At 43.7% G+C, this 20272-nt stretch overlaps 1 protein-coding gene across 4 annotated transcripts in view; it reads left to right on the top strand.

Moving 5' to 3' along the window:
- The window catches only part of HEG1 (heart development protein with EGF like domains 1), a 51881-nt gene extending 34043 nt beyond the window's left edge, over positions 1-17838 (top strand). For 3 of the 4 annotated variants that reach the window (XM_077181675.1, XM_077181674.1, XM_054636587.2), the window contains 7 exons: positions 152-312; positions 2009-2143; positions 6794-6836; positions 6939-6976; positions 7472-7559; positions 8992-9166; positions 10764-17838. In XM_077181675.1, the coding sequence (XP_077037790.1) occupies positions 152-312; positions 2009-2143; positions 6794-6836; positions 6939-6976; positions 7472-7559; positions 8992-9166; positions 10764-10913 (790 nt within the window). In that variant the 3' untranslated portion in view covers positions 10914-17838. The remainder of the gene's footprint in view (positions 1-151; positions 313-2008; positions 2144-6793; positions 6837-6938; positions 6977-7471; positions 7560-8991; positions 9167-10763) is intronic. The other variant, XM_077181676.1, reaches the window with a different exon arrangement.
- Positions 17839-20272: the final 2434 nt, after the last annotated feature.

Genomic DNA, 20272 nt, shown 5'->3' with positions numbered 1-20272 from the left:
TTTAAGGTCTGTCACAGTGCATGTAGTACTGTGTCTGTGGTAAGCATCTCCTGTATTAACAGCAGTCCTATGTATGAGGTGCTAATGATGATATCAAACTGACCTGTGATACTCAGGGCTGTTTTGTTTTTTGTTTTTTTTTTTTTGTTAGGGAGGCAAATTTTGTGCACGTTTCAGTGCAATCCACGTTCTCTTTAGCATCCAACGTGACTTTCTTCGATGTTATCAGCAGTGTGAAAAGCTACATTCGAGCTTGCAAATCCCCCACTGAAGCCTGCCAGTTCATATCAAGCCTGAAATCACTCCACAGAGGTAAATAGCATCTGGAAGGACTGTGGCAGGAGGGGAAAGGGATGTTTTATTTGGCTCCTTTCATAAAAGGGAGACAACATTTTGTCATTTGGAAAAATCCCTCTGTATCTTTTTATCTTGCTTAAATGGGAGTCATCTTAAGAAGCTCCTAGTACAAAAGGGATGCAGATACCAAGCCTTATCTTTGCCACATGTGTGAGAAATCTGCCTCTCTGTGAAAATATTGTGCAGCACAGGATTAGAGACATTGTAGGGTAGCCTTTCATCTCTGGGATGTGACACTGGGCCCAGCCAGATCAAAAACTGTAACTCCTAATTTCACACGTGCGGCTGGGAGCCAGGGAAATGGTGTGAAAGCCAAGAGACAAAACCCCACTGGTGAGCTCAATTAGAGCTGCTGGAGGCTGCACAGCGAGCTCTCCTCTCCTGCCTGCCCAGTTTCAGTGCTGCAGGTTGTAAAATGGTTCACAATCAGTGAGAATTGTGATTTCTGTGCTGGATCCTCCGTCTGCCCAAGGGCAGTGTGGATACAGCACAGAAAGATGTGGGGGAGGACACCAGTGACCTTCTCCAGGTGGACCCCAGTGCTGTGCCCTGGCATCTCCCAGCTCTCACCTCCTGAGGGAGTGATGGAGGAGATTTATCTGTGAGAGATTCCTGCAAGGAAACGGCTGCACATGCTGTTTTGTGACTTTTGGGTTCAAAGCTTTAAGGTTTGGCCTTCAGGAGGATGAAGGGTGGCAACACTTAGCCTGGCTTTAGTGGGAAACCCCCAGTATCATTTTGGCAAAGTAAACATGCAGATGAGAAGTTCAGTGTGTGCTTTTATTGCAATGGGCTGTATTTTAAAGCCATTCTCTGCCCATGATTTGCTTTAAATTATTTGGGTAAACCTGCTTGGATTATACTTACCCATCACCTCTGATACCTTCTGTAAAGTCAACTTCTAACTTGAAATAAGCAGAGTAAGAAACAAATTATATTCTTGTGTAAGTACCTAAAAGAAAACATGTCAGATTAAAAAAAAATTGATCTAGCAAGGAAAGGTTTATAAAAGGAGAGTGCCAAATGAGTGACATATTTTCCATAAAATCCTATTTCTCACAAATATTTATTAATTCCATTTAGTCTGACCTCCCAGTAAAAATGTAAATTTGATGTCACAATTTCCATCATTTATCCACAGTTTTGCTGAATGCTCATTGTAACAAGTCTGACTTTCTAAATCAAAACACTACTTCCAAGTAATGTAAATGAAAGTACAATTTTTTTGTTTGAAAAATGGAAAAAGACAGTGCTTAATACTGAAATGGAAAAGAATTGGTTTGGTGTAATGTTTTGCTTGATATAAACTTAAAAATTGATTTGTTGAACTGTGTCAGGGGATGAATGTGTTTGAGCTTGAGCCAAACCAGATTTCTCTTTTTCATTTCCCCTTCTGCTTCCAAACTGAAACATTTATTATTCACCCCCTCTATTTGCCTGTACAAATGATGGTAGATACACAAGAAATGGTCACATGGGGTAATGCTGACTCCCTCCTAATGGAACAAATAGTACTAAAAAAAAAAAAAAAAAAAAGAGATTAAAGCAGCCCATCAGCTGAATGGCTGAATGGGATGCCTAGGAAAAACAAATGTGCATAATGGTGGGTTCAGAGAGAACCATGCTGATGTTGGCCACCTCTTCCCAACAGCTGGCAGCTTGTGCAGACAGAAGGACCCTGAATGTGACAACGAAACTTCAGAATGCACCGACTTTGATGGGGTCGCTCTCTGCCAGTGCAAAAGTGGGTACTTCAAATACAACAAGATGGACCACTCCTGCAGAGGTATTGCTCTTTATGTGGTGTACTTTGCCTGAATTTTCCTCCAAGTTTTTGTTCCAGTGGAAACGAGTGTGTGCTCGTAGTGCTGTTCATGCAAAACCCTCAATATTATGAATAAATATTAGCAGCTCAAGTTCCTTTTATTTAGTTAGGGGGTTTTTTAGCAGACACTGAAGACACAGTGTCTCTCTAGGAATAATATTATCTCTTTCTGGAGCATGCTGTGAGTCTCAGTGATTGAGGAGAGGGAGAGAGGGGCCTGGCTGCTTTGGGCTCCAGTTCAGTGGCACAGAGCAGAGATGACGTGTGTCTCTGCCTGTTTTGATTTTGTCTGAACTCTCGGTGAACTTAGGGGAAGTGCTTTAAACTCAAAAGCTTATATTAATATATCATCAGCATTTTAAAAATTTGTATCTGAAAATTATTATGAATATATTTTTCAGGTGAGTTCCAAATTGAAATTTTAAGCTTAAAGATTGTGTTATTTTTTAGCTACTCCTCAGATCAACAAATCTGGTTTTGCTGCATTTTAAACAAAGTCTTTACATGCCAGTGTTCAAAATGACTTCTGGAGGGTTGGGGTGTCCATTCCCTAGTTTGTGGTTGCTGTAAGGCTTTTCTGATGACATATCAATAACAACTGCAGTAGTGGTAATATATTGCTTCTGGCACTGCCTGCTGGGTTGCTCTTGAAATAGGCGGAGATGTTTTGTTGGTTCCAAATCTGAGAGTGAGAAAAATGTGCCTGGAAATAACTCATGTGCTACAGACTCTGGGAGGGACAGCTCAGAGATGGGCATCTCTGCTTGCCAGGTTGTGGCCCTGCCTCTCCTGCACTCTGTGGCTCCTTTGTGACAAGACCTTTCCCTTTGTGTTTTCCTTCATTCCCCTCATCTTGTATGTTGGAGGAAGGATTTCTTTTGGGAAATACTGAGCATCTCCACCAACCCTAGAGAGTCAGAGAGGGGTTTATGTAGTGAGTGAGGAGCTGAGCTGAAACTTGAGAGGTTTTTACCCAATTCTTGTTCCATCATGGACAGTGGGAACCCAGGGAAAGTTACTCCACTTGTCTTGTCCGTGTCTCTTGCCAAGCAGTGAAGATAAATACCTGAAAGGCTGTGAGGCACTTGGGTGTGATGGTTGCAGAGGGCTAAGAGATCTAAGACCTCGTATGTATGATTACTCCATACTTATGAAACTTGTTTGCTGTGGAAAATATGAAAACCTTATCTGTACACAGTGAGGCCTAAATGCCACCTTCATCTCACTCCTGTCAGTAGGAAACATCTTATTGATCAGCTTGGCAGTGTCTGAGGGACAGGGCTGATGCTGGATTTAGGCTGCAGTGCAGAGGCATGAGCGCAGCACTGACTGCATGGTGCCACTCTCTGACAAGATGCCAGATTTTCATTATCACTTGGGCCCATCTGGGCAAGCCAGGTAGTTGGGGTTTTTAAAGGCTTTTCCAAAAGCCAAGCTATGGGCCCCATTTTGATATTTAGGGCTATTTTGCTGATAAATATAGCATACAATATACCAGCCTCTTTGAAAACCTCTGCCCTTTTAGTGCCTAAACAGGAACCAAGGTCTCGTGAGCATCTGACCCTCATTGTGGGCTGTGAAAATGTGGTCTAGTAGCTCCAATTATAGGATTTGCAAAGGGGGAAATGGCTATTGTGCTGCCCTGTCCGGTCTCCCCCGTGGGAAGGCTGGGAGAATTGGCTGCCCTGACCCACAGGATTTGTTCTGTCCTCCTTGTAGCATCTGTCCCCAGGGACACGCTTGGGAAAGCATGCCATGGGCCAGGGAAGGGTTGGGTCTCTGAGACACAGGAGGTCCAACATGTTGGCCAGGGGACCTCTTGCTGTGCTGTTCAGTGTCTCTGGGTTGCTGCTGATTTTCAGCCTTCTCAGTATCTTCAGGGCTATTTCAGTACCAGAGCAGCAAACCCAATGTGCCAGCCTTTCAAGGGCATGCTATTTTTACCAGTACAGAGTGTTTCTGGAGTGAAGCAAGGAGCAGCAAAGCAGCTTTCCAAAGAGACCCCTGAGTGTCTTTTGGGAAGGCAGAGGAATCCTAGGTTGAAGAGCTCAACTCAACAGCTTTGCTTGGCCCCTGACACTTAGGCCTTTCCCCTGTTCCCTGCTTGTGTTTGGAGTCTTGCCAAGTGAGTGTGACAGTGAGAGCTCTCCTGGGAACGTGTTCAAAGGAGCAGCAAAGATGCCAAAGGAGAAAGCAAAGTGGCAGGAAAAGGCACAGGGAGGAGAGAAAAATACATAAGCACCGAGTTTTTAAGTAAGACAGAGAAATGCATATTCAGGATCTTGCTTTTCCTCTTTTCTGCTCCTATATCCCCCTGACCTGAGAGCTGTGTGCCAGTGAGGTGCCAGAGCTGCTCCTGCCCATGGCACTGCTCCAGGTGGATGTGCCTCACAGACATTGCTGAGCTTAGGGTGGGCTCCAGCACCTTCTGCCTGCTCCTTCAGACTTCCCAACCTGCAGGGGGTGGGCTGGAGCTGGGATACACTGGGCTGCTCATTGGAGAAGGAAACTCCAGTGAGCTGTGAGGTGATGCTTCCCTCCCTCCCTCCCTCCCACTGCACATTTTATTACTGCCCAATCCAGTGGTGGAGCATTCACTCCATAATGTTTTCAGCCTGCTTTTGTTAGCAAGTGGAAGGAGCAACCCATCCAGTCTCCTTTAGCTAAGGCCCCAGTGAGATGAATGAGCCAGGCAAGGATTCTTTGGGATTTACTATCCTTGCCCTGGCTGTTTGCTGACTGGGGCTCTTAACTCTTTCACAGTTACCTCTGCTCTCTTCCTTTACTTCAAAGAAATCATCTTAGAGGGAGAAAAATATATCTAGTACAAAAAGCATCACAGTGTGATGCAGCAGGAGGGCTGTGCAATGAGTTTCACCTTCCCCATCCCCAGCTCTGGAAAAATAAATGGAATGAGGGAGGTGGTGAAGGAGCAGTGGGGGCCACATAGATCAAAGAAAGGTGTGCAAGACCAGGTATTGTGGGCATCAGCCCCCCACCATCACTGGTGCCACTTGCTACAGCAAGTCTGTGTCTATAGCCACAGAAGTGATGTGAGTGCAGCAGTGTTCCGTATCCACACATCCTGAGGATTTAGGGAAATTTTGTTATCCCTGGGCTTGCAACATCTATTTCTGGGAATTAGAAATCAAAAGGGTCAAAGAGAACCCGTGAGTGTTCAGAGAAAAGCTGCAATAATTAGGGAGACTCAAAGATCTCAGTGGCCTTCGCTTTATTAAAGATAAAGGAGTGATTTGGTGGTGAGGAGGAGAAATCTGATCATATAACCTTTTCCAATCTAATAAGTAAACATCCAAAGTCTGGAATTTGACACTGGGGTAATTCAGACCAGAAAGAAGGTGAATGTTTTTAATGGCTGAAGAAAATTAACTTTGTGAGCTTTTGACCCAGTGCTGTGGTTGATTGTCTGTCATTGAAAATATTAAAATCAGCCTTGGGTGTTTCTTTAAAATGTAGCTCCAGTCCAACTATTTGATTTGAAACTGAAATTTAATTTAGGGAAATTCTGTGTCAGTTTTAGGCAAAAGTGTTTGATGGAGGAGAAATCCATGAACATTGTTGTTTTCATTGAACAGTTCCCTGTGGAATGTGCTACAGGGGGTTTCCAGACCCTTGGGTGATGTCTTGCACACCCCTGAGGGCTGCTGCCTGTGCTAGCTCTGGCTTGCCTATCTGCCCAAAGTGACTCTATCTGTATCACTCCTGCCCAGGCCTTTGAGTGACCACCTTCACTGCCTCTGCCAGAGCTCTGGTGGGACTATTGCTGAGAAAAGCAGTGATCTTATCAGTAGTTTCAACCTTATAGTTGTGTGTCCAGTGTATCATCCCCTTTGCTGTTCATCAGAAGGGTAGTGTAATTTCCTCAGATAATTTCCTCAGGATAGCTGTCCATAAGCATGGAAATTATTTTATTTTGAAGTGATGGTTCCAGTTTTTCACCAACATTTTGCACATAGCAGTTTTCTAGATTATCTAGACCTGATAAATTCAATTTCTATTGAAAAAAATTCTATTCATATAGTAAAATATGATATCTCAAAATTTGACTTAGCTGCAAATTTGAAAAATCTGAAAAAAAGGTGACATGAGAAAAAACATTAGCATCCCACTTCTGGTTACCCTGACTGTGTTTGCATAACGTCTTGTTGCAGTACTAACACTTAAAATTAATTAATAACACGTGCCAGTGCTAAAGTAGCATAGTTTAAGTGGGCTTTCAAAATGGAAACTGGAGGCACTTGCACATTTTTTACATTGCTGTTTTGTGTGAAGCAGTACCAGTGTGCAGTGAGTTTTCATTTGGGCAAGAAGCTCTGCTGGGAATGCCAGCAGCCCTCCCTGTGCCAGGCTCCAAACTGGCTCTGCTTGGAAGCCCTGAAATGGTTCCATTAAAGTCAGCAGGAGGTATTATTCAGCCTATTCACCTCAAGTGCCCGATGTTTTCCCCAAGCCAGAGGACATCCAGCCGCCCACCCGAGCGCACGGCGCTCCGGCGGCGCGGTCGGGCCGGGGCGGCGCGGGTGAGGCTGCGCTGGGCAATCCCTGCCGGCTCCACTGCGCGGTGCTCACGGCCCTGCTCTCTGCTTTCAGCCTGTGAAGATGGATATAAGCTGGAGAACGAGACGTGTGTGAGGTATGGTGACTGTTCTGCCCTCCTCCCACCCCACCATCCTTGCTCTGGTGACCTGTTGGCACAACTGAGCTGCTGAAACTCCCTGTTGTTCTTTGTTCCCAGCTGCCCCTTTGGCTTGGGTGGATTCAACTGTGGAAACCGTGAGTACCAAATTTCATTCCTTTCATTTCCTACTGTGTCAGAAATAGGAGATTTGAAACAAATAATTGCAAGTGACTGTGTCTAAAGTGCAGTAGGTACACGCTACTTTTTTCAGTGCTTTTTGTTCCTTCATTTTCTCTTAAAAGTCATTTTGTGGACCTTCTTTTACAATGCTGACTTAATGTCATCTAAGGAAAGGAGATCTCCTTTCCCTGTATAGTCTGTCAGGGTAGCACATGTAGTGGGTACTCTTGAAGCAAGGTATTTGAAAGTGAATCCATTTGAGTTACTGTGATATATTGGTGAAATTAATCTATTCCTTAGGGAAACAAGAACTTGTTTCTATTTCACTTGAAAACTTAAGGCTATATTGCTTATGGGGAGGTGGGAAGGTGGAAAATAAGCCGCTAATCCCTTTGCATGGGAACTGTGGATATAAACTGGGGTTTAAAACCACACTGCTGTTTCTCAGCCTCTGTCTCTCCTGTCTGCAGCCTATCAGCTCATCACGGTGGTGATTGCAGCAGCAGGAGGGGGACTGCTGCTGATCATGGGCATAGCACTGATCGTCACCTGCTGCCGGTAGGTACCGCTGCCAGCCCGCCTCAATCCCCCCCGTGGATTGCACCACACCCAGGGCTCCCCGTGTGAGCTCCTAAGGACTAAAACATAGCATAGCTAAGGACCAAAACATAGGTGGAAACATAGGCTAAGCAAGTGGGGTAATCTGAGATACTGAAGTATCACACTGTGCTTTCATTTGGAGAATTTTTAATTTTTTTTTTCCCCAGCAGCCAGGCTAAACGATGGACTGGGTGTCTCTTAAAGGTACACCTGGAAATCATGTCCTCTAAGGATGGAGAGGCAGGAGAGTCCTTCCCATGCAGAGCTGTGAGGCTCTGAAGCCAGGAAGCAGACTCCAAAAGTGCAAGCTAAGTAGAAAGGAGCAGTTTAGACAACAGGAGAGGTTACTTGCTGTTGCTCAAGTGGTGTTTGAGTGTATTTAAGGCTATTTTCATTCACCTTTATGGATAAGTCTGCATGTACTCTCACTCTGTGTGTCTCTCCCTCTCACACAGACACTCACACACATACACACCTCATTCCCATGCCCGCAGGTGGCTTTTGACAAGATATGTTTGCCTAGGAAGCTCTATTTCCTGATATATGTAATCTGAAAAGGGATGCCTTGCAGTAACACCCTCTCCTCGCTATTCCAGTCCCCAAATCTAGGATTTCAAAGCTCTCTGATAAAGATGGCAACTGGATTTGTCAGTAATATAGATGTGGCAGTGGTTTGGTTGTGCCCCTGTTACCCCATATTTTCAGCCAGGGGGATGCCAGCAGGAGATGAGGTGGCCCAGAGTGCAGATCTCCACAGGGGTGGACTGATCTTCTCTTGAGCCCTGGCCTTGGGCAGCTTATGTGACTTCCTGGAGGATACTCTGCTTTGAATTGGAAGTGTCACCAAAGTCCACACATTAACCATTATAGTCCTGGAGGGACATTTGGTGTCACTCAGGCCAGCTCCTTGCAGGTCTTCCTTCTTAGGAATCAGCACAGTGCCTACAAGTGCTATAGTTAATAGCATGGGGACTTCCATATGTTTTTATTCATCAATTTCCTTGATTTTTCATTGACTTAGATGAACACACATGTTTTTAAGAGACAAGGGGCATAGCTGGAACAGGAGGGGATCAAACTGAATGTAGGGAAATATTCTTTCACCAAGGGAGCAGTAAGGCAGTGGAACAGGTTGCTCAGGGAGTTTGCCATGTAAATTTGGAGATTTCAAATCCCACCAGATAATGCCATCTGAGTTGCGTGACCTGATTTCATATCTGACTTGGCTTCAGAGCAGATGGCTGGACTATAGTCCTTCTGAGGTGATCTTTGTTCCCAGTCAAGATTCGTAACATCAAGTAATGATCTCTCCTGAGATCATGCCAGAAGTGTGTACAAGACAGCAGGATAAGTTGTAAGTTTTCACTTTCCCTCATTCTTTTATAAACAGGAAGAATAAAAATGACATAAGTAAACTGATTTTCAAGAGTGGGGATTTCCAGATGTCACCTTATGCTGAATATCCGAAGAATCCCCGGGCACAGGAGTGGGGCAGAGAGACCATCGAGATGCAGGAGAATGGAAGCACCAAGAACCTGTTGCAGATGACAGATGTGTATTATTCGGTATCTATCCATAGATTAACTTTTAATCCCTTGTGCCTCGTACAGGAAAGAGATATTCCTTTATTTTTGGAAGTGCAGATCCCTTTCCTGCAAGATAAAAGGGCAAAGCAAATGTCTTCCATAGCAAGGCATTTTAGGAGTCCTGTGGGCTCTAGCTATTACCTGTGGTGAATATCACAAAGAGATGTCATTTGGAAGAATGATGAGGAAATGTCTAGGAATAGTTTGGTAAAAATGCTCAAAAATCCCAATCCTAGAATAGGGAATGACAGTTAAAGGTTTTGGATAAACTGCTAGGGTTCCCTGTTAGCAGTTTTCTCCTGTCCACCCTCACTGATTAAGGCAAAGGTTGAAACCTCTGTCTGGGGAACTTTGCCCCAGAATAGGAAGATGCTGGTCACTGAGGACCCCTCTTTTCCTCCATTCCTTCCCTCTCCAGGGTACATAAGGAGCATCCCTTCAGCTCTGAGGAATTAAGGAGTAATAGGCTGTGTAGGGCACAGAAAGACACAAGCTCAAGTTGTTATGGCATGGTTGGTACCATCTGCTAATGGCTGTATCCAGAGCTGTGGTGCTGCTGTATCATCTGTCACTCATTTTCAGCAACATGTCCTTAAGGTGTGTGTGGGTTACTCATGAGAGTGAAAGTCATAGGATTTCACCCAAATCACACATTCTGGTCTCCTTGCTTTCCAGAGCAGAGAGCTTTACTATTTTCCTGGCTTATAGTTTAAGCTTTTCAGTGAGCAAATTTATTGGGTTGCACGGCATGGAGTCGAACAATTCTCCTTCATGCTTCCACTAAGAATGAGATATTTGAAATGAAGATGCGTTTCCTAATTTTTTAGACTAAATAAAGACTCTCATTATGCTGGTAATGAGAAATGGAAACTTTTTAGCAAGCAGTAGGTGATGAGGGTTTTGCATGGATCTGCTCTAGAACAGATTAAACCCAGAGGCTTCATGTTATTCACTGGGTGCAAGGATTGTACAGACTTGATCTTAGGCATCAGTGTTCCTCCACCAAGTGTCCCCAGGAATCTTACTTAGTTACAAGAAGGGGAGAGAAAGGAAGATCAGATAGTTTTGTATTTGACATATAATTCAAGGGACTGTGTTGGGAGAGGAGGTACCTATGGTAAATGGGGAGAGAAGTGCCCAGGTAATACTCAGAGCAGGAGACTACCTTTGATTTTCTGTAATTGTCTCCTTTAAGGATGGCTCTAGGATGATATCCTTTTAATGAGAGTTGAGCTCAATACCTGAGCTCAGCAGTTGAGCTCAATACCTGAGCTCAGCAGTAGATTTTTTTTTTAATTAAAAATTAACTGTATACTTGGACCGCATTTGGCAGAGTCAGGTAAGTTTCAAATCTGTTCATTGGCCAGATGTTGAAATTAGATTTCACAATAATAATCCCTTCAGGCAATGCAGCAAAAATCATTCTAGATTATAGAGATCATTAGAGATCCCATTGTTCCCTCTAGCTACTGATCCAACAGCAAAGAAATGTGGTAATGCTGTGCCTGAAGAAGGATTTGAGTGTGAGAATGAGACCCTTTTTTTTCAACATTTTTTTTTTTTTTTGCTAATACAGCCAACTGGACTGAGAAATCCTGAACTGGAAAGAAATGGACTTTTTCCTCCCTACACTGGTTTGCCTGGATCTCGACATTCGTGCATCTACCCTGGACAATACAATCCGTCCTTCATTAGTGATGAAACCAGAAGAAGAGACTATTTTTAGCAAAGAGTGGAGAGGGAGTGGAAGATTGACACAGTTGTGTGGCCCTTAATTCCCAGGTACAGTCTGTCTCCTGGGTAGTTGAGGCCACATCAATCTTACTCTTCCCATTTAATAGGAAGGACTTTGAACTTCATGCTGAGCATTGCTGCCCTGAGGGACGGTCACAGTTGCTGAGCATCAGAGAGGAGGAGGAAGAGGAGGGAATGGCTCAAGAAGCACATCACTAAAAGACTCAGTGGGAAGCTAACACGTGTACTCCTTATTCATTCTTCACTCTTCGCGCTACACGGGCAAGCATGGATCAGTACAGGCAGATGAACTGTGCCCAGCACTCTGCATTGAATACCACTAGGGAGTGTCTTGTTTACAGATCTCGTTCACTGTTGACTGGGCTTGTCTTCCTAGCCAGCCTTCATGCAAAGATTCACTGTGCAATTGCTTTTGGTCAGGCAAGTTTGGCCACTCCCTTTTAGATCACTGCCTCGCTGTTGGTTTCGTGCATGACAGGGAAGCTGACTTGTGTTCACCTTCATACTGGTAAAAGTTCTCCACATTTCTGTGTCCTTGCCAAAGCCAGGTGTCTGGCAATATTGGCTGAATTTGTGGGTTGATTGTCTCCTAGGAGTGCAGGAAGGTTAGTCACACCACTGCAATTTTAACAGAAAAAAGGCACAGTTGTTCCTCTGTGCTGCTTTGAAAACCTTCTGTATATAGGGAATGTTGTTGTTTTGTCAACCAATATTGTTCAGAAGTGATGCCACTACATGCCATTGTGGTGCTTCCATGTGGGATCCTTTGGGGCTCTGTTTCCCTGCAAGGAATTAAATGCCTGTAGACACAGCAATACAATATTAAATAATTACTCACAGGGAAGAAGAGCTGGGAATTCAGAATGCTTTTTGTGAGGAATCTGTGAAGAAGTAATAATGCTGTAGCCTTGGCTAGGTAGAGGAACCTGAATTCTGGGCGCTGAAGGTCAAATATATTTTCAAACTTCCAGAGTCCACCTTGAATTTGTAGGTGCTGTGGAGACTTTCAGTACATTGGAAAAGAGAGGGCTTACTGCAGTCAGTTGCATTTAAGGAAGAGAAAAACATGATGCTTGCAATCCTAGCATAGCAAAGATCACTTATGTTGAAGTGTTTTTCTTTCTTCCATCCTAGTTTTGAGTGATTCAGACCAGGCAAGTTTCCTCACCCAGGTGTGTTCGTTCATATTAGCAGAAGCTGAAGAATTTAAGTTATTCCATTTCTCACCAAAGATCAGGTTGAAACTCATGGACTGTATTCTGACCTAGAGTGAGTGTGGAAAGAGATCTTACTAATCACAGAATCCTGGAATGGGTTGGCTTGGAAGGGATCTTACAGATCATTTTTTTCCAACTCCTCTGCCATAAGCAGGGACACCTTCCACTAGACCAGGTTTCTCAAAGCCCCATCCAACCTGGCTTTGAACACTTGCAGGGATTGGGTAACTTCTCTGGGCAACCTTTTTCCATTCTCATAGTGAAGAATTTCTTTCTTGTAACTAATCTAAATCTACCTTCTTTGCTTTAAAATAATTTCCCTTGTCCTTTCCCTACATGCCCTTGTGAAAAGTCCCTCTCCAGCTTTTTTGTAGACCTCCTTTAGTTACTGGAAGGTGCTCTAAGGTCTCCCTGGAGCCTACTCTTCTCCAGGCTGAACAGATCCACCTTTCTCAGACTGTCTTCATAGGAGAGGTGCTCCAGCCTCTGACCACCTTTGTGGCCTCCTCTGGCCTCATTTCTTCAGATGGGAGCACTGAACACAGCACTGCAGATGGGGCCTCAGGAGAGCAGAGCAGAGGGAGAGGATCCCCTGCCCACCTTGGCTCTGGTGCTGCCCAGGACACAATTGGCTTTCTGGGCTGTGAGAGCACATTGCTGGGTCATGTTGAGCTTCTCACCAACCAACACCCCAAGTCCTCAGGGTTAGTTTCTATTCTCCAAGAGCCTGCATTTGTGCTGAGGATTGCCCCAGCTCACATGTGGGAAATATAATTAAATATCATGAAGTATATTTACCACTTATCTTTACTGCACTGTTAATCTGAGTCATCGAAAGCCTGTTTAGATACAAGGTCCAGATGCAGTTTCTCCTCTTGAATGTGAATGTGCTTTTAATTCAAGGTGGCTGCTTGTATAAGGATAACAAATAGCACAGTTCCATTGTCGCTAACTCACCATATCTGTGGTGTGTGCATAATGTGACATTCCCTTCTCCCCTACCATGCTTTAGAAGACACAGTCCCTACAGCTAAGTTCATTAGGTAGCTCAGCTGACTGAAGCACTGAGGATAATGGGGTGCATCCCCCAAAGTGCCTAACCCCAGTTCAGATGCTCATGTGTTGTGTGGCTGCTCACTGGAGGCAAGCCTGGGGTAATGAGGAGCTCTCCATCAGGAAGGAGGTACTTGCATCCTACAGGTGGTGTGAGTTCCCAGATCCTTTCCCAGCACCTCAAAGGCTGTTGTGTTCCCTACCAAAGGTCAGTAACTGGTATCCAGAGGGAAGTGAGACAGAAACAGGCAATTATAAGCTGTGTTGGCTTAGAGGTTTCTGGTCCCTGCTCACAGTTCCTTCTGTTTTCTCAAAACTTCAAGACAGGAAAGGTGCCACAGATGTGCCTGAGAAGGCACAGTTCAGTGCACCAGCCACAGCACACAAACACAGTGTCTTTTTTATGCCTCAGCTCTTGTCTTCTATGTAGAAGCAGCAGTGTGAGCTTGCAGAGAAACAGAGCTTTATGGACACCTAGGGCAGTACCCTTTGCACTTACATGAACTTTTGGTGACAATGCATGCAACTTCACACCTATCTGATCCATAATCAGCCTTGCAGCTGATTAGGATCTCAGGTGTAGGGGGAAAGGAATGGATGCTCATGGCAAGTACAGCCGCCTAAGGAGCTGTATTTAGGGAAAGCTTTACTTACAGTGTCCAAAATATTACAACAGGTAAAGCACAAGAATTAGGCGTTCTCTCCCACTCTGATTAGAGTTTTTATCCAGGACAGAAAGGACTGCCTTTCCCCTGGTATGGAGCAGAGCTATGTTTTTGTTACAAAAGAAAAGAAGAAGATGCAATTCATGCTAAATCTAAATCCAAAGTCTATAGAGAAGCACTGGACTTTGTCCCTTTTCAGTAAAGTAGCTTGTGATAAGGAGATGTCCCAGCAATGATGAGAACCCCATGATTTGCCCATGTGCCAGCATTTCCTCAGATGGGGAAGCATTTAGGCCTATGCTTGTAGGCAAAGATGTTTAACTGCTTGGTTAGCTCAAAGACTAGGAGATGAACTTCTACGTGTCAGGTACAAAGGGCAAAGTGTGGCACCAACTCACAACTGCAGATCAGTCCTCCTGCAGTAAGAGTATATGAACAAAACTTCTGGTCTGTATCTGTCAGCACATTGCAAATTGCAAGGGATTTGAATGGAATTGAGATAGGACTATTTCTAAAGAGAGCACACAAAAGTTTGCAAGTAATAATTTTAATACCTTAATGGTCTTCAAATTCTTCTTGAATTGTATCTGGAGAGAAAGAGTCTTAGTAAATCCAGCAGGATTTTCTGAGTGAGGACTGCAAAACTTGGAATTTTCTGAAAGAGTGTTATTGCACTGAAATTTTCTCTCTGCCAATGGAGGTAAACGTTGGGGCATTTCTTATGAGGGTTTATCCATTGCAGCCTGACCTTCTATGTAGCTTGGATAAGGAAGGAGTCTCAGAGCCAATGCATAGTCCACAGAAGGAGGGGAAAAAGGGTCTCTCCTGGCTTGCCACACCTTCTCTGGGTGTCTTAGGAGGCCCTGCCCAGCAGGCAAGAGAGGGGTTCAGGCAGGAGGAGTCAGCACCCAGATGAGTGCAGGTGCTTTCCCCGAGTGTTCCAGGAAGCTTTTGGGAAGGTGACAGAAGCAGCCTGGGGTGATTCAGCCCCTGGGTTTCCACCAGCCCAGCTGCAACCTGTGCTGCAGTGCTCCTGTCTCTGGTGCAGAGCACTGTGTTGTGTCACAGTTTATGGTGCTTGTTTCAGTGCAGTGTTCACTGCCTCACCCAGCAGTACAGACTCGCCCAGCCCCAGCAGGGATGGGGGCAGTGTTTCAGTGCAGGTTGTCTCTCTGTAAAGCTGCCACCAGGCTCCTCTCTGTGTCTGCCATGAGCACAGCTCCCTTTGGCAGTGGAGTGGGGCTCGTCACTCCTCTTGCGTATAAGAAGGGTCTCTATGTGCCCTCAAGCCCACTTTCAAAATCATATTCTTCTCTGTTCACAACCTAACTCCCTGTAGGATGTCTAAGTACATGCACCTTATTTCTCATCTTTCTTTTAGATTACTTCTAGCTACCCCAAATTGAAAATTTTGAGCACACTGGATGTTTTTGCCAAGGGGAATCACTCTCCACTATGCGAGAGGATAGGAGGGAAGTGGCATGTTTTTGGTATGGAGAATGCAAGTGGTTCAGCCAGATGTGGAGAAAGGAAGAAAAACTACACCAACACTGCTCATAAATCTGCTATTGCTCCTGGCTGCTGTGGAAAGTGCGGGGAGCAGTCAGCAGTGACCCATGGGCCGTTGTGTGGGTGTGTTTTTAATTAAATTTGGGAAAAAAAATGCTAATTCTGTTGCTTGACAGGAAAAACTGTGAGAGAGGCATGTGTTTGCTGCTATGGTGCTCTGCCAGTTATACTGACAAAATTCCTTACCCACAAAAATACCCCTGACAGTCAGCATAGGAGAGGCAGTCCCTGAACTGATCAGCAAAACACAGATTTGTGGAATCTTTCAGAAGGCATCTTGCACATACAGTCTTCCTGTGTCCTGCTGCTTGCCCTGGCCAGTCCTTCCAGCTGTACTGGGAAAATCAGGCTTGTTTTTTCACACTGTTGAAACCTCACAGCACTGAATTGGGCTATAAGTGGAAAAAGTGGGCCAGGTTTTCCTCCACACTGGAAGTGTTAGGTTTTATGGCAGCAATGAATCTCATTACTCTTGTGGCATTTCCCATAAGACCCACTGGCACAGTCATGTACTGAGTTACTGCTCATGAACTGCTTTATGAAAGTTACCTGCCTCCACACTGCAGGGTAGTAAAAGGCTTTAAAAACAGCAATAAATTGCAGTGAGAGAGAGGTAGTTATCATTGTGAGATTGTTTGTGCCAGTGCTTGTACAGGTTGTTTGCTGGGACCTGAGTGAGCACAGAGTGGGTTTGGACACTGCTGCAGATATGCTGAGTTGGTTTCTCAGGACTTGTCTCTGATGCTGGTCAATGGCCATATCCATTCCAAATCCAGCTGGAATTTTCATTCCCTAATAGTAATCTTTAGCTTTCTTCCTTAAATTAACAAGAACGGATGCATATTAGTTAAATGCTCTTCCTATGCTGACTAATGTTTTTTCCTCTTTACACACAAAGGATGTAATCCAGCATCCCTACAGTGACTGGGGTAACTCTCCCATGGACTGTAAAGAAGTTTTTTTTAGGACTGAATTACTCCACCACTAGGGTCACCTGCATGTAGTACATGCTTTCCCATGGCTCTGTCTGCCTATTTCTGTGATGCTGTTCCTGCCTTTCCATGTTGTATCTTTTTTTCTTAAAGCATACTTATTACTGTAGCAGGACCTGTGTTATGTGAGAATGAACAAAACAGCTTCAAGATTGGAAACAGTTTCCTGGGAAGAGAGTGAATGTGAATTTTGTGTAGTTGTTTTACTGGTCAGCCAGCCTCTTTCCTATCCTGTAATATTGAGGGATGTAGAGATGCTTCCTGCTGTCACACATATCAACTGCTCTGCAGATTACTCTTGCCTGTCCCTTTAGAAATTAAGCAAGATCTCCTAGTTTCAGAAGGGGTATGTCCTGTGCTTGTAAGAGTTTGGGACCTTTTCAATGTACATTTAATTCTTCATTCCCTTGAGCTGCTGAAATTGAAAAGCAGGAGAGAAATTCATGAAGGAGTAAGAAGTACCAAAATTAAAAAAAAAAAAAAAAGAAAAAAAAAAGAATATGCTTAATTATTTTGCAGAAGTGTGACTTCAGCACTGTGAGATCAAGTGTGGGATGACACCTTTTCTGTGTCTAGTCTATGTTGCATAATATCCTTGTTGAGGGAGCACCTAGCAAGGGTACCTGATGTTCCTCCAAAGTGGTATTGAAATGCTAAATTGCTCAGTCTCTATTTCAATGAAATGCTAGAAGAGATGGGAGTCCTACTTGGGTTAATGACTGCAGCAGGCAGCCCCCAGTTCAGCAAAATCCTGTATGGAAAAGTCCTGTGGAATACAGTAAAGACTGATTACTTCCCTTGAATACGGCTGTAGAATTTGCTGGACATAAAAAGTCTTCAATAAAATCTGCTAGGATGGGTTTAATTTAAAGAAAAAAAAAAAGAAAACTCAACAGGATAAATATTTACTACCTTCATTTTTTAAAGGAAATCCTGTTCAACTCAGTCATTTGCTTTAAACCCATTAAATTCTACAGGACTTTCTCCTAGTCAAAGGTGAATCTTGGTGTGTAAAATCATAATGATTTATTTAAGTGGCTTTTAGAATTGCAGTAGTAAAGCTCACCTTTTGTGAACTCTCTTCCAAAAGATAAATTTTCAGCATTTGTTTTTGCTTCTTTACAACCTGAATGTAAACCTGCTTTATGTTCTTGACATTGCTCCACTCCCTTCCTCTATCTCTGAATGTTTGCTTCCAAGTCTCTGGAGTTCTGAGGATGTTTTCCAAACCAGTATTATTTAAAGTTGTATCATATTTTCAGCCTCCACTAATTATACAGTACTGTAGTAGCAAAATATAATTTTTAAGGATTGGATTATTTTTATATCTGCATCCAATATTATTAAATCTGGCGTTCTAGTCAGTATCATAAAAGGATACAATAAAACAATGAATATTACTATGTCCCTGCTTTTTTATTGTATTTAGCTTTTCCTGTAAAGGGAAACAAAAGCAATTTTTAGGTGGTCTTTATTATTATGCATCTAATCCAGAAAATAAGAAATTGCATAGAAAAGATTGAATAACTAAATTGAAAAGCAAAGAGGAAATGAGTATGTTCTGTTAGTTGTGCCAAAAAAAATTCTGCTCAGCTGAAGTACAAGTTGTGTTCTGATACATTTATCTTGGTGGCACCAAGCAACTCAGTCTAATTTTAATTTTTCCTCAGTTTCATTTTTGCTGAAACTGGTAAAGTTGTGTGTTTACATGTGTGAGTGCATGTTGGAGGGGAGGAAAACCTCAGGAGAGGGTGCAGCAGGGCTGTTTCCAAGGGCAAAGAACTGGACCTGACCACCATGAGATCAGTCCAGTCCCAGTAAAAACCACCAGGGACAGTGAAGAATGCCCAGCTGAGGGTCACTCAAAGGAAGAAGGAGGGCACCTTGAATCCAGAGGAACACCAAGTCCAACTCAGGCTGCTGAGAAGAGGCCTGATTTGGAAGAGCATCTGGAGCAATGCCAGGTAGGTTCATCTGGGGCAATTTTTTTGGTGCTGCTCCAGAGCAGTACAGCTGTGACAGAAATCAGATGGGACTAAGGTGGGATTCATCTGTTCTATGAAAAGTTAGGTGGCCACTTTGAACACGTGATCTGGCTCTCCCAGTAGCCATGAAAAGAGACACACACCCACAGAGAGCACCTCACCCCATGGTAAGAGACCACTTACCATGACTGTCTCATGTTACTCTACTTTCTGTGTGAGGTTGGTATCTTTTAGGAAATTGGCAGTGTAAAACCACAGGTCACAACATTTCCATGGGACTAAGTAAAAGGTCTTTGGGGTTGTGGAGAAGCACATGATTTAACAGCCCTGCCCACTTCAGATTTGCACATTGGGGCCTCTGAGACCACTGAATGCATCCCTAATGTGTGCCCTCAAACTCTTGGGAACCACCTGAAAAGAAGTTAAAGAGCACCTGCTTCCCCTGATCATATGTGAATCTGTAGCCATAGCTAAACCTTTGATTTAGACTTCTGAAGCTTTTTTAAAAACTTTTAGCTAATTAAAACATATATTTCTACTTATATATGTCATATATAGTGGAGGAAGCAAATTTACATGAAATAACAAAATGTGGAAGAATCTAGTAAGAAAAAGGATTGAAAAATGTGCAGGAAAAAAGTATTGAGCTGGTGCACATAAAAAGCTGTGAAAGACAATTTTTTCTACCTTCTCTTCTGACAGCATGATTGCCTCTTGATTTCATGCACTTTCTAATAGATAGATAAGGTCCTTTACTTTTGGTATTTCTTTTTCCTGCCATAAAAAATTATTGACAATAGAGCAGCTACTGTTACTAAACATAGCATATTTTTTATTCCATAATAATTGTTCCGTGTTCTTGATTGTCATATCTGAGTTTTGACACACAACAGTTTGATTTTACAGCCTCTGGAAAGTTACTGACTTACTTCTGCAAAGGAAGTTTTCTCTGTAGTTCCTTGCAGGACATCACAATTCCTTTGGCTGAGTCTGTCTGGACTAACAGTCAACTTTTTATTGTGCTTAATGTGTGCTTAATTATTAAGTGCAGTTTCACTGGTATCAGTTCTCCTCTTTGGTTAATTCTGTTCTCCTAAACCACCATATATCTGGTTTATAATATATAATTAATTGCCCCACAAATCACCAAGCAATAGGGCACATAGAGCCTGTCACCCTCCTTCCTGGAGAGAGCCTGTTGTGACTGCTGGTGTGTCACAAATGGGCAAGGAAGGGCGAGCAGATATGAAAACTGCTAGTCTGTGAATATGTGTGTCTTTCAGGGCATTACTTCCTAGAGGAGCTGGGACCTTTTGCATTTCAAATGACTCACACTGCCAAAACTGTGATCATAATAAATGTAAACAACCAGGCAGGAATGGAAGTCAAGTTTAAAAATATAGGTAACACACCAGTTCCTGATGTGCCTTCACTGTAGAGAACAGTTCTAATGTGCAGGAATGCACACTCAACCACTAGTCTCTAGTGTAGGCAGAAAAGCTGCACCATCTACACCTGCTGAAGACCTGGCCCTCATTTTCCATAGTGCCCTGAGAAGTTATTTTGGTCCCATGCACTTGCTTCACAGCCAACTGGGAGATTTTTGAGATCTGGATTGATCTAGCTGCACCTTGAGGCATTGAAAAATCAGAGTGTAAGTCTGGGAGATGGCCATTGCCAGAGGATGGGTGACATAAAGCTGGGCCACTCTCCCACAGCCAAGTTTGTCCTCCTCTGCACACCCACCCCCACCTGAAGCACCTGCTGGGGTCTGGGGCTCACAGCACTGAAATTTGTTATTCTGACAAGATTTTGGGATTAGTTTTTGGATGTCCCCTGAGGCTGGGAG

This window comes from Agelaius phoeniceus, chromosome 7 (assembly GCF_051311805.1).
Source record: "Agelaius phoeniceus isolate bAgePho1 chromosome 7, bAgePho1.hap1, whole genome shotgun sequence".
In the NCBI taxonomy this organism is placed as follows: domain Eukaryota; kingdom Metazoa; phylum Chordata; class Aves; order Passeriformes; family Icteridae; genus Agelaius; species Agelaius phoeniceus.
The sequence above is the reverse complement of the archived record's forward strand: the minus strand, read 5'-3'. Positions and strand labels throughout refer to the sequence as shown.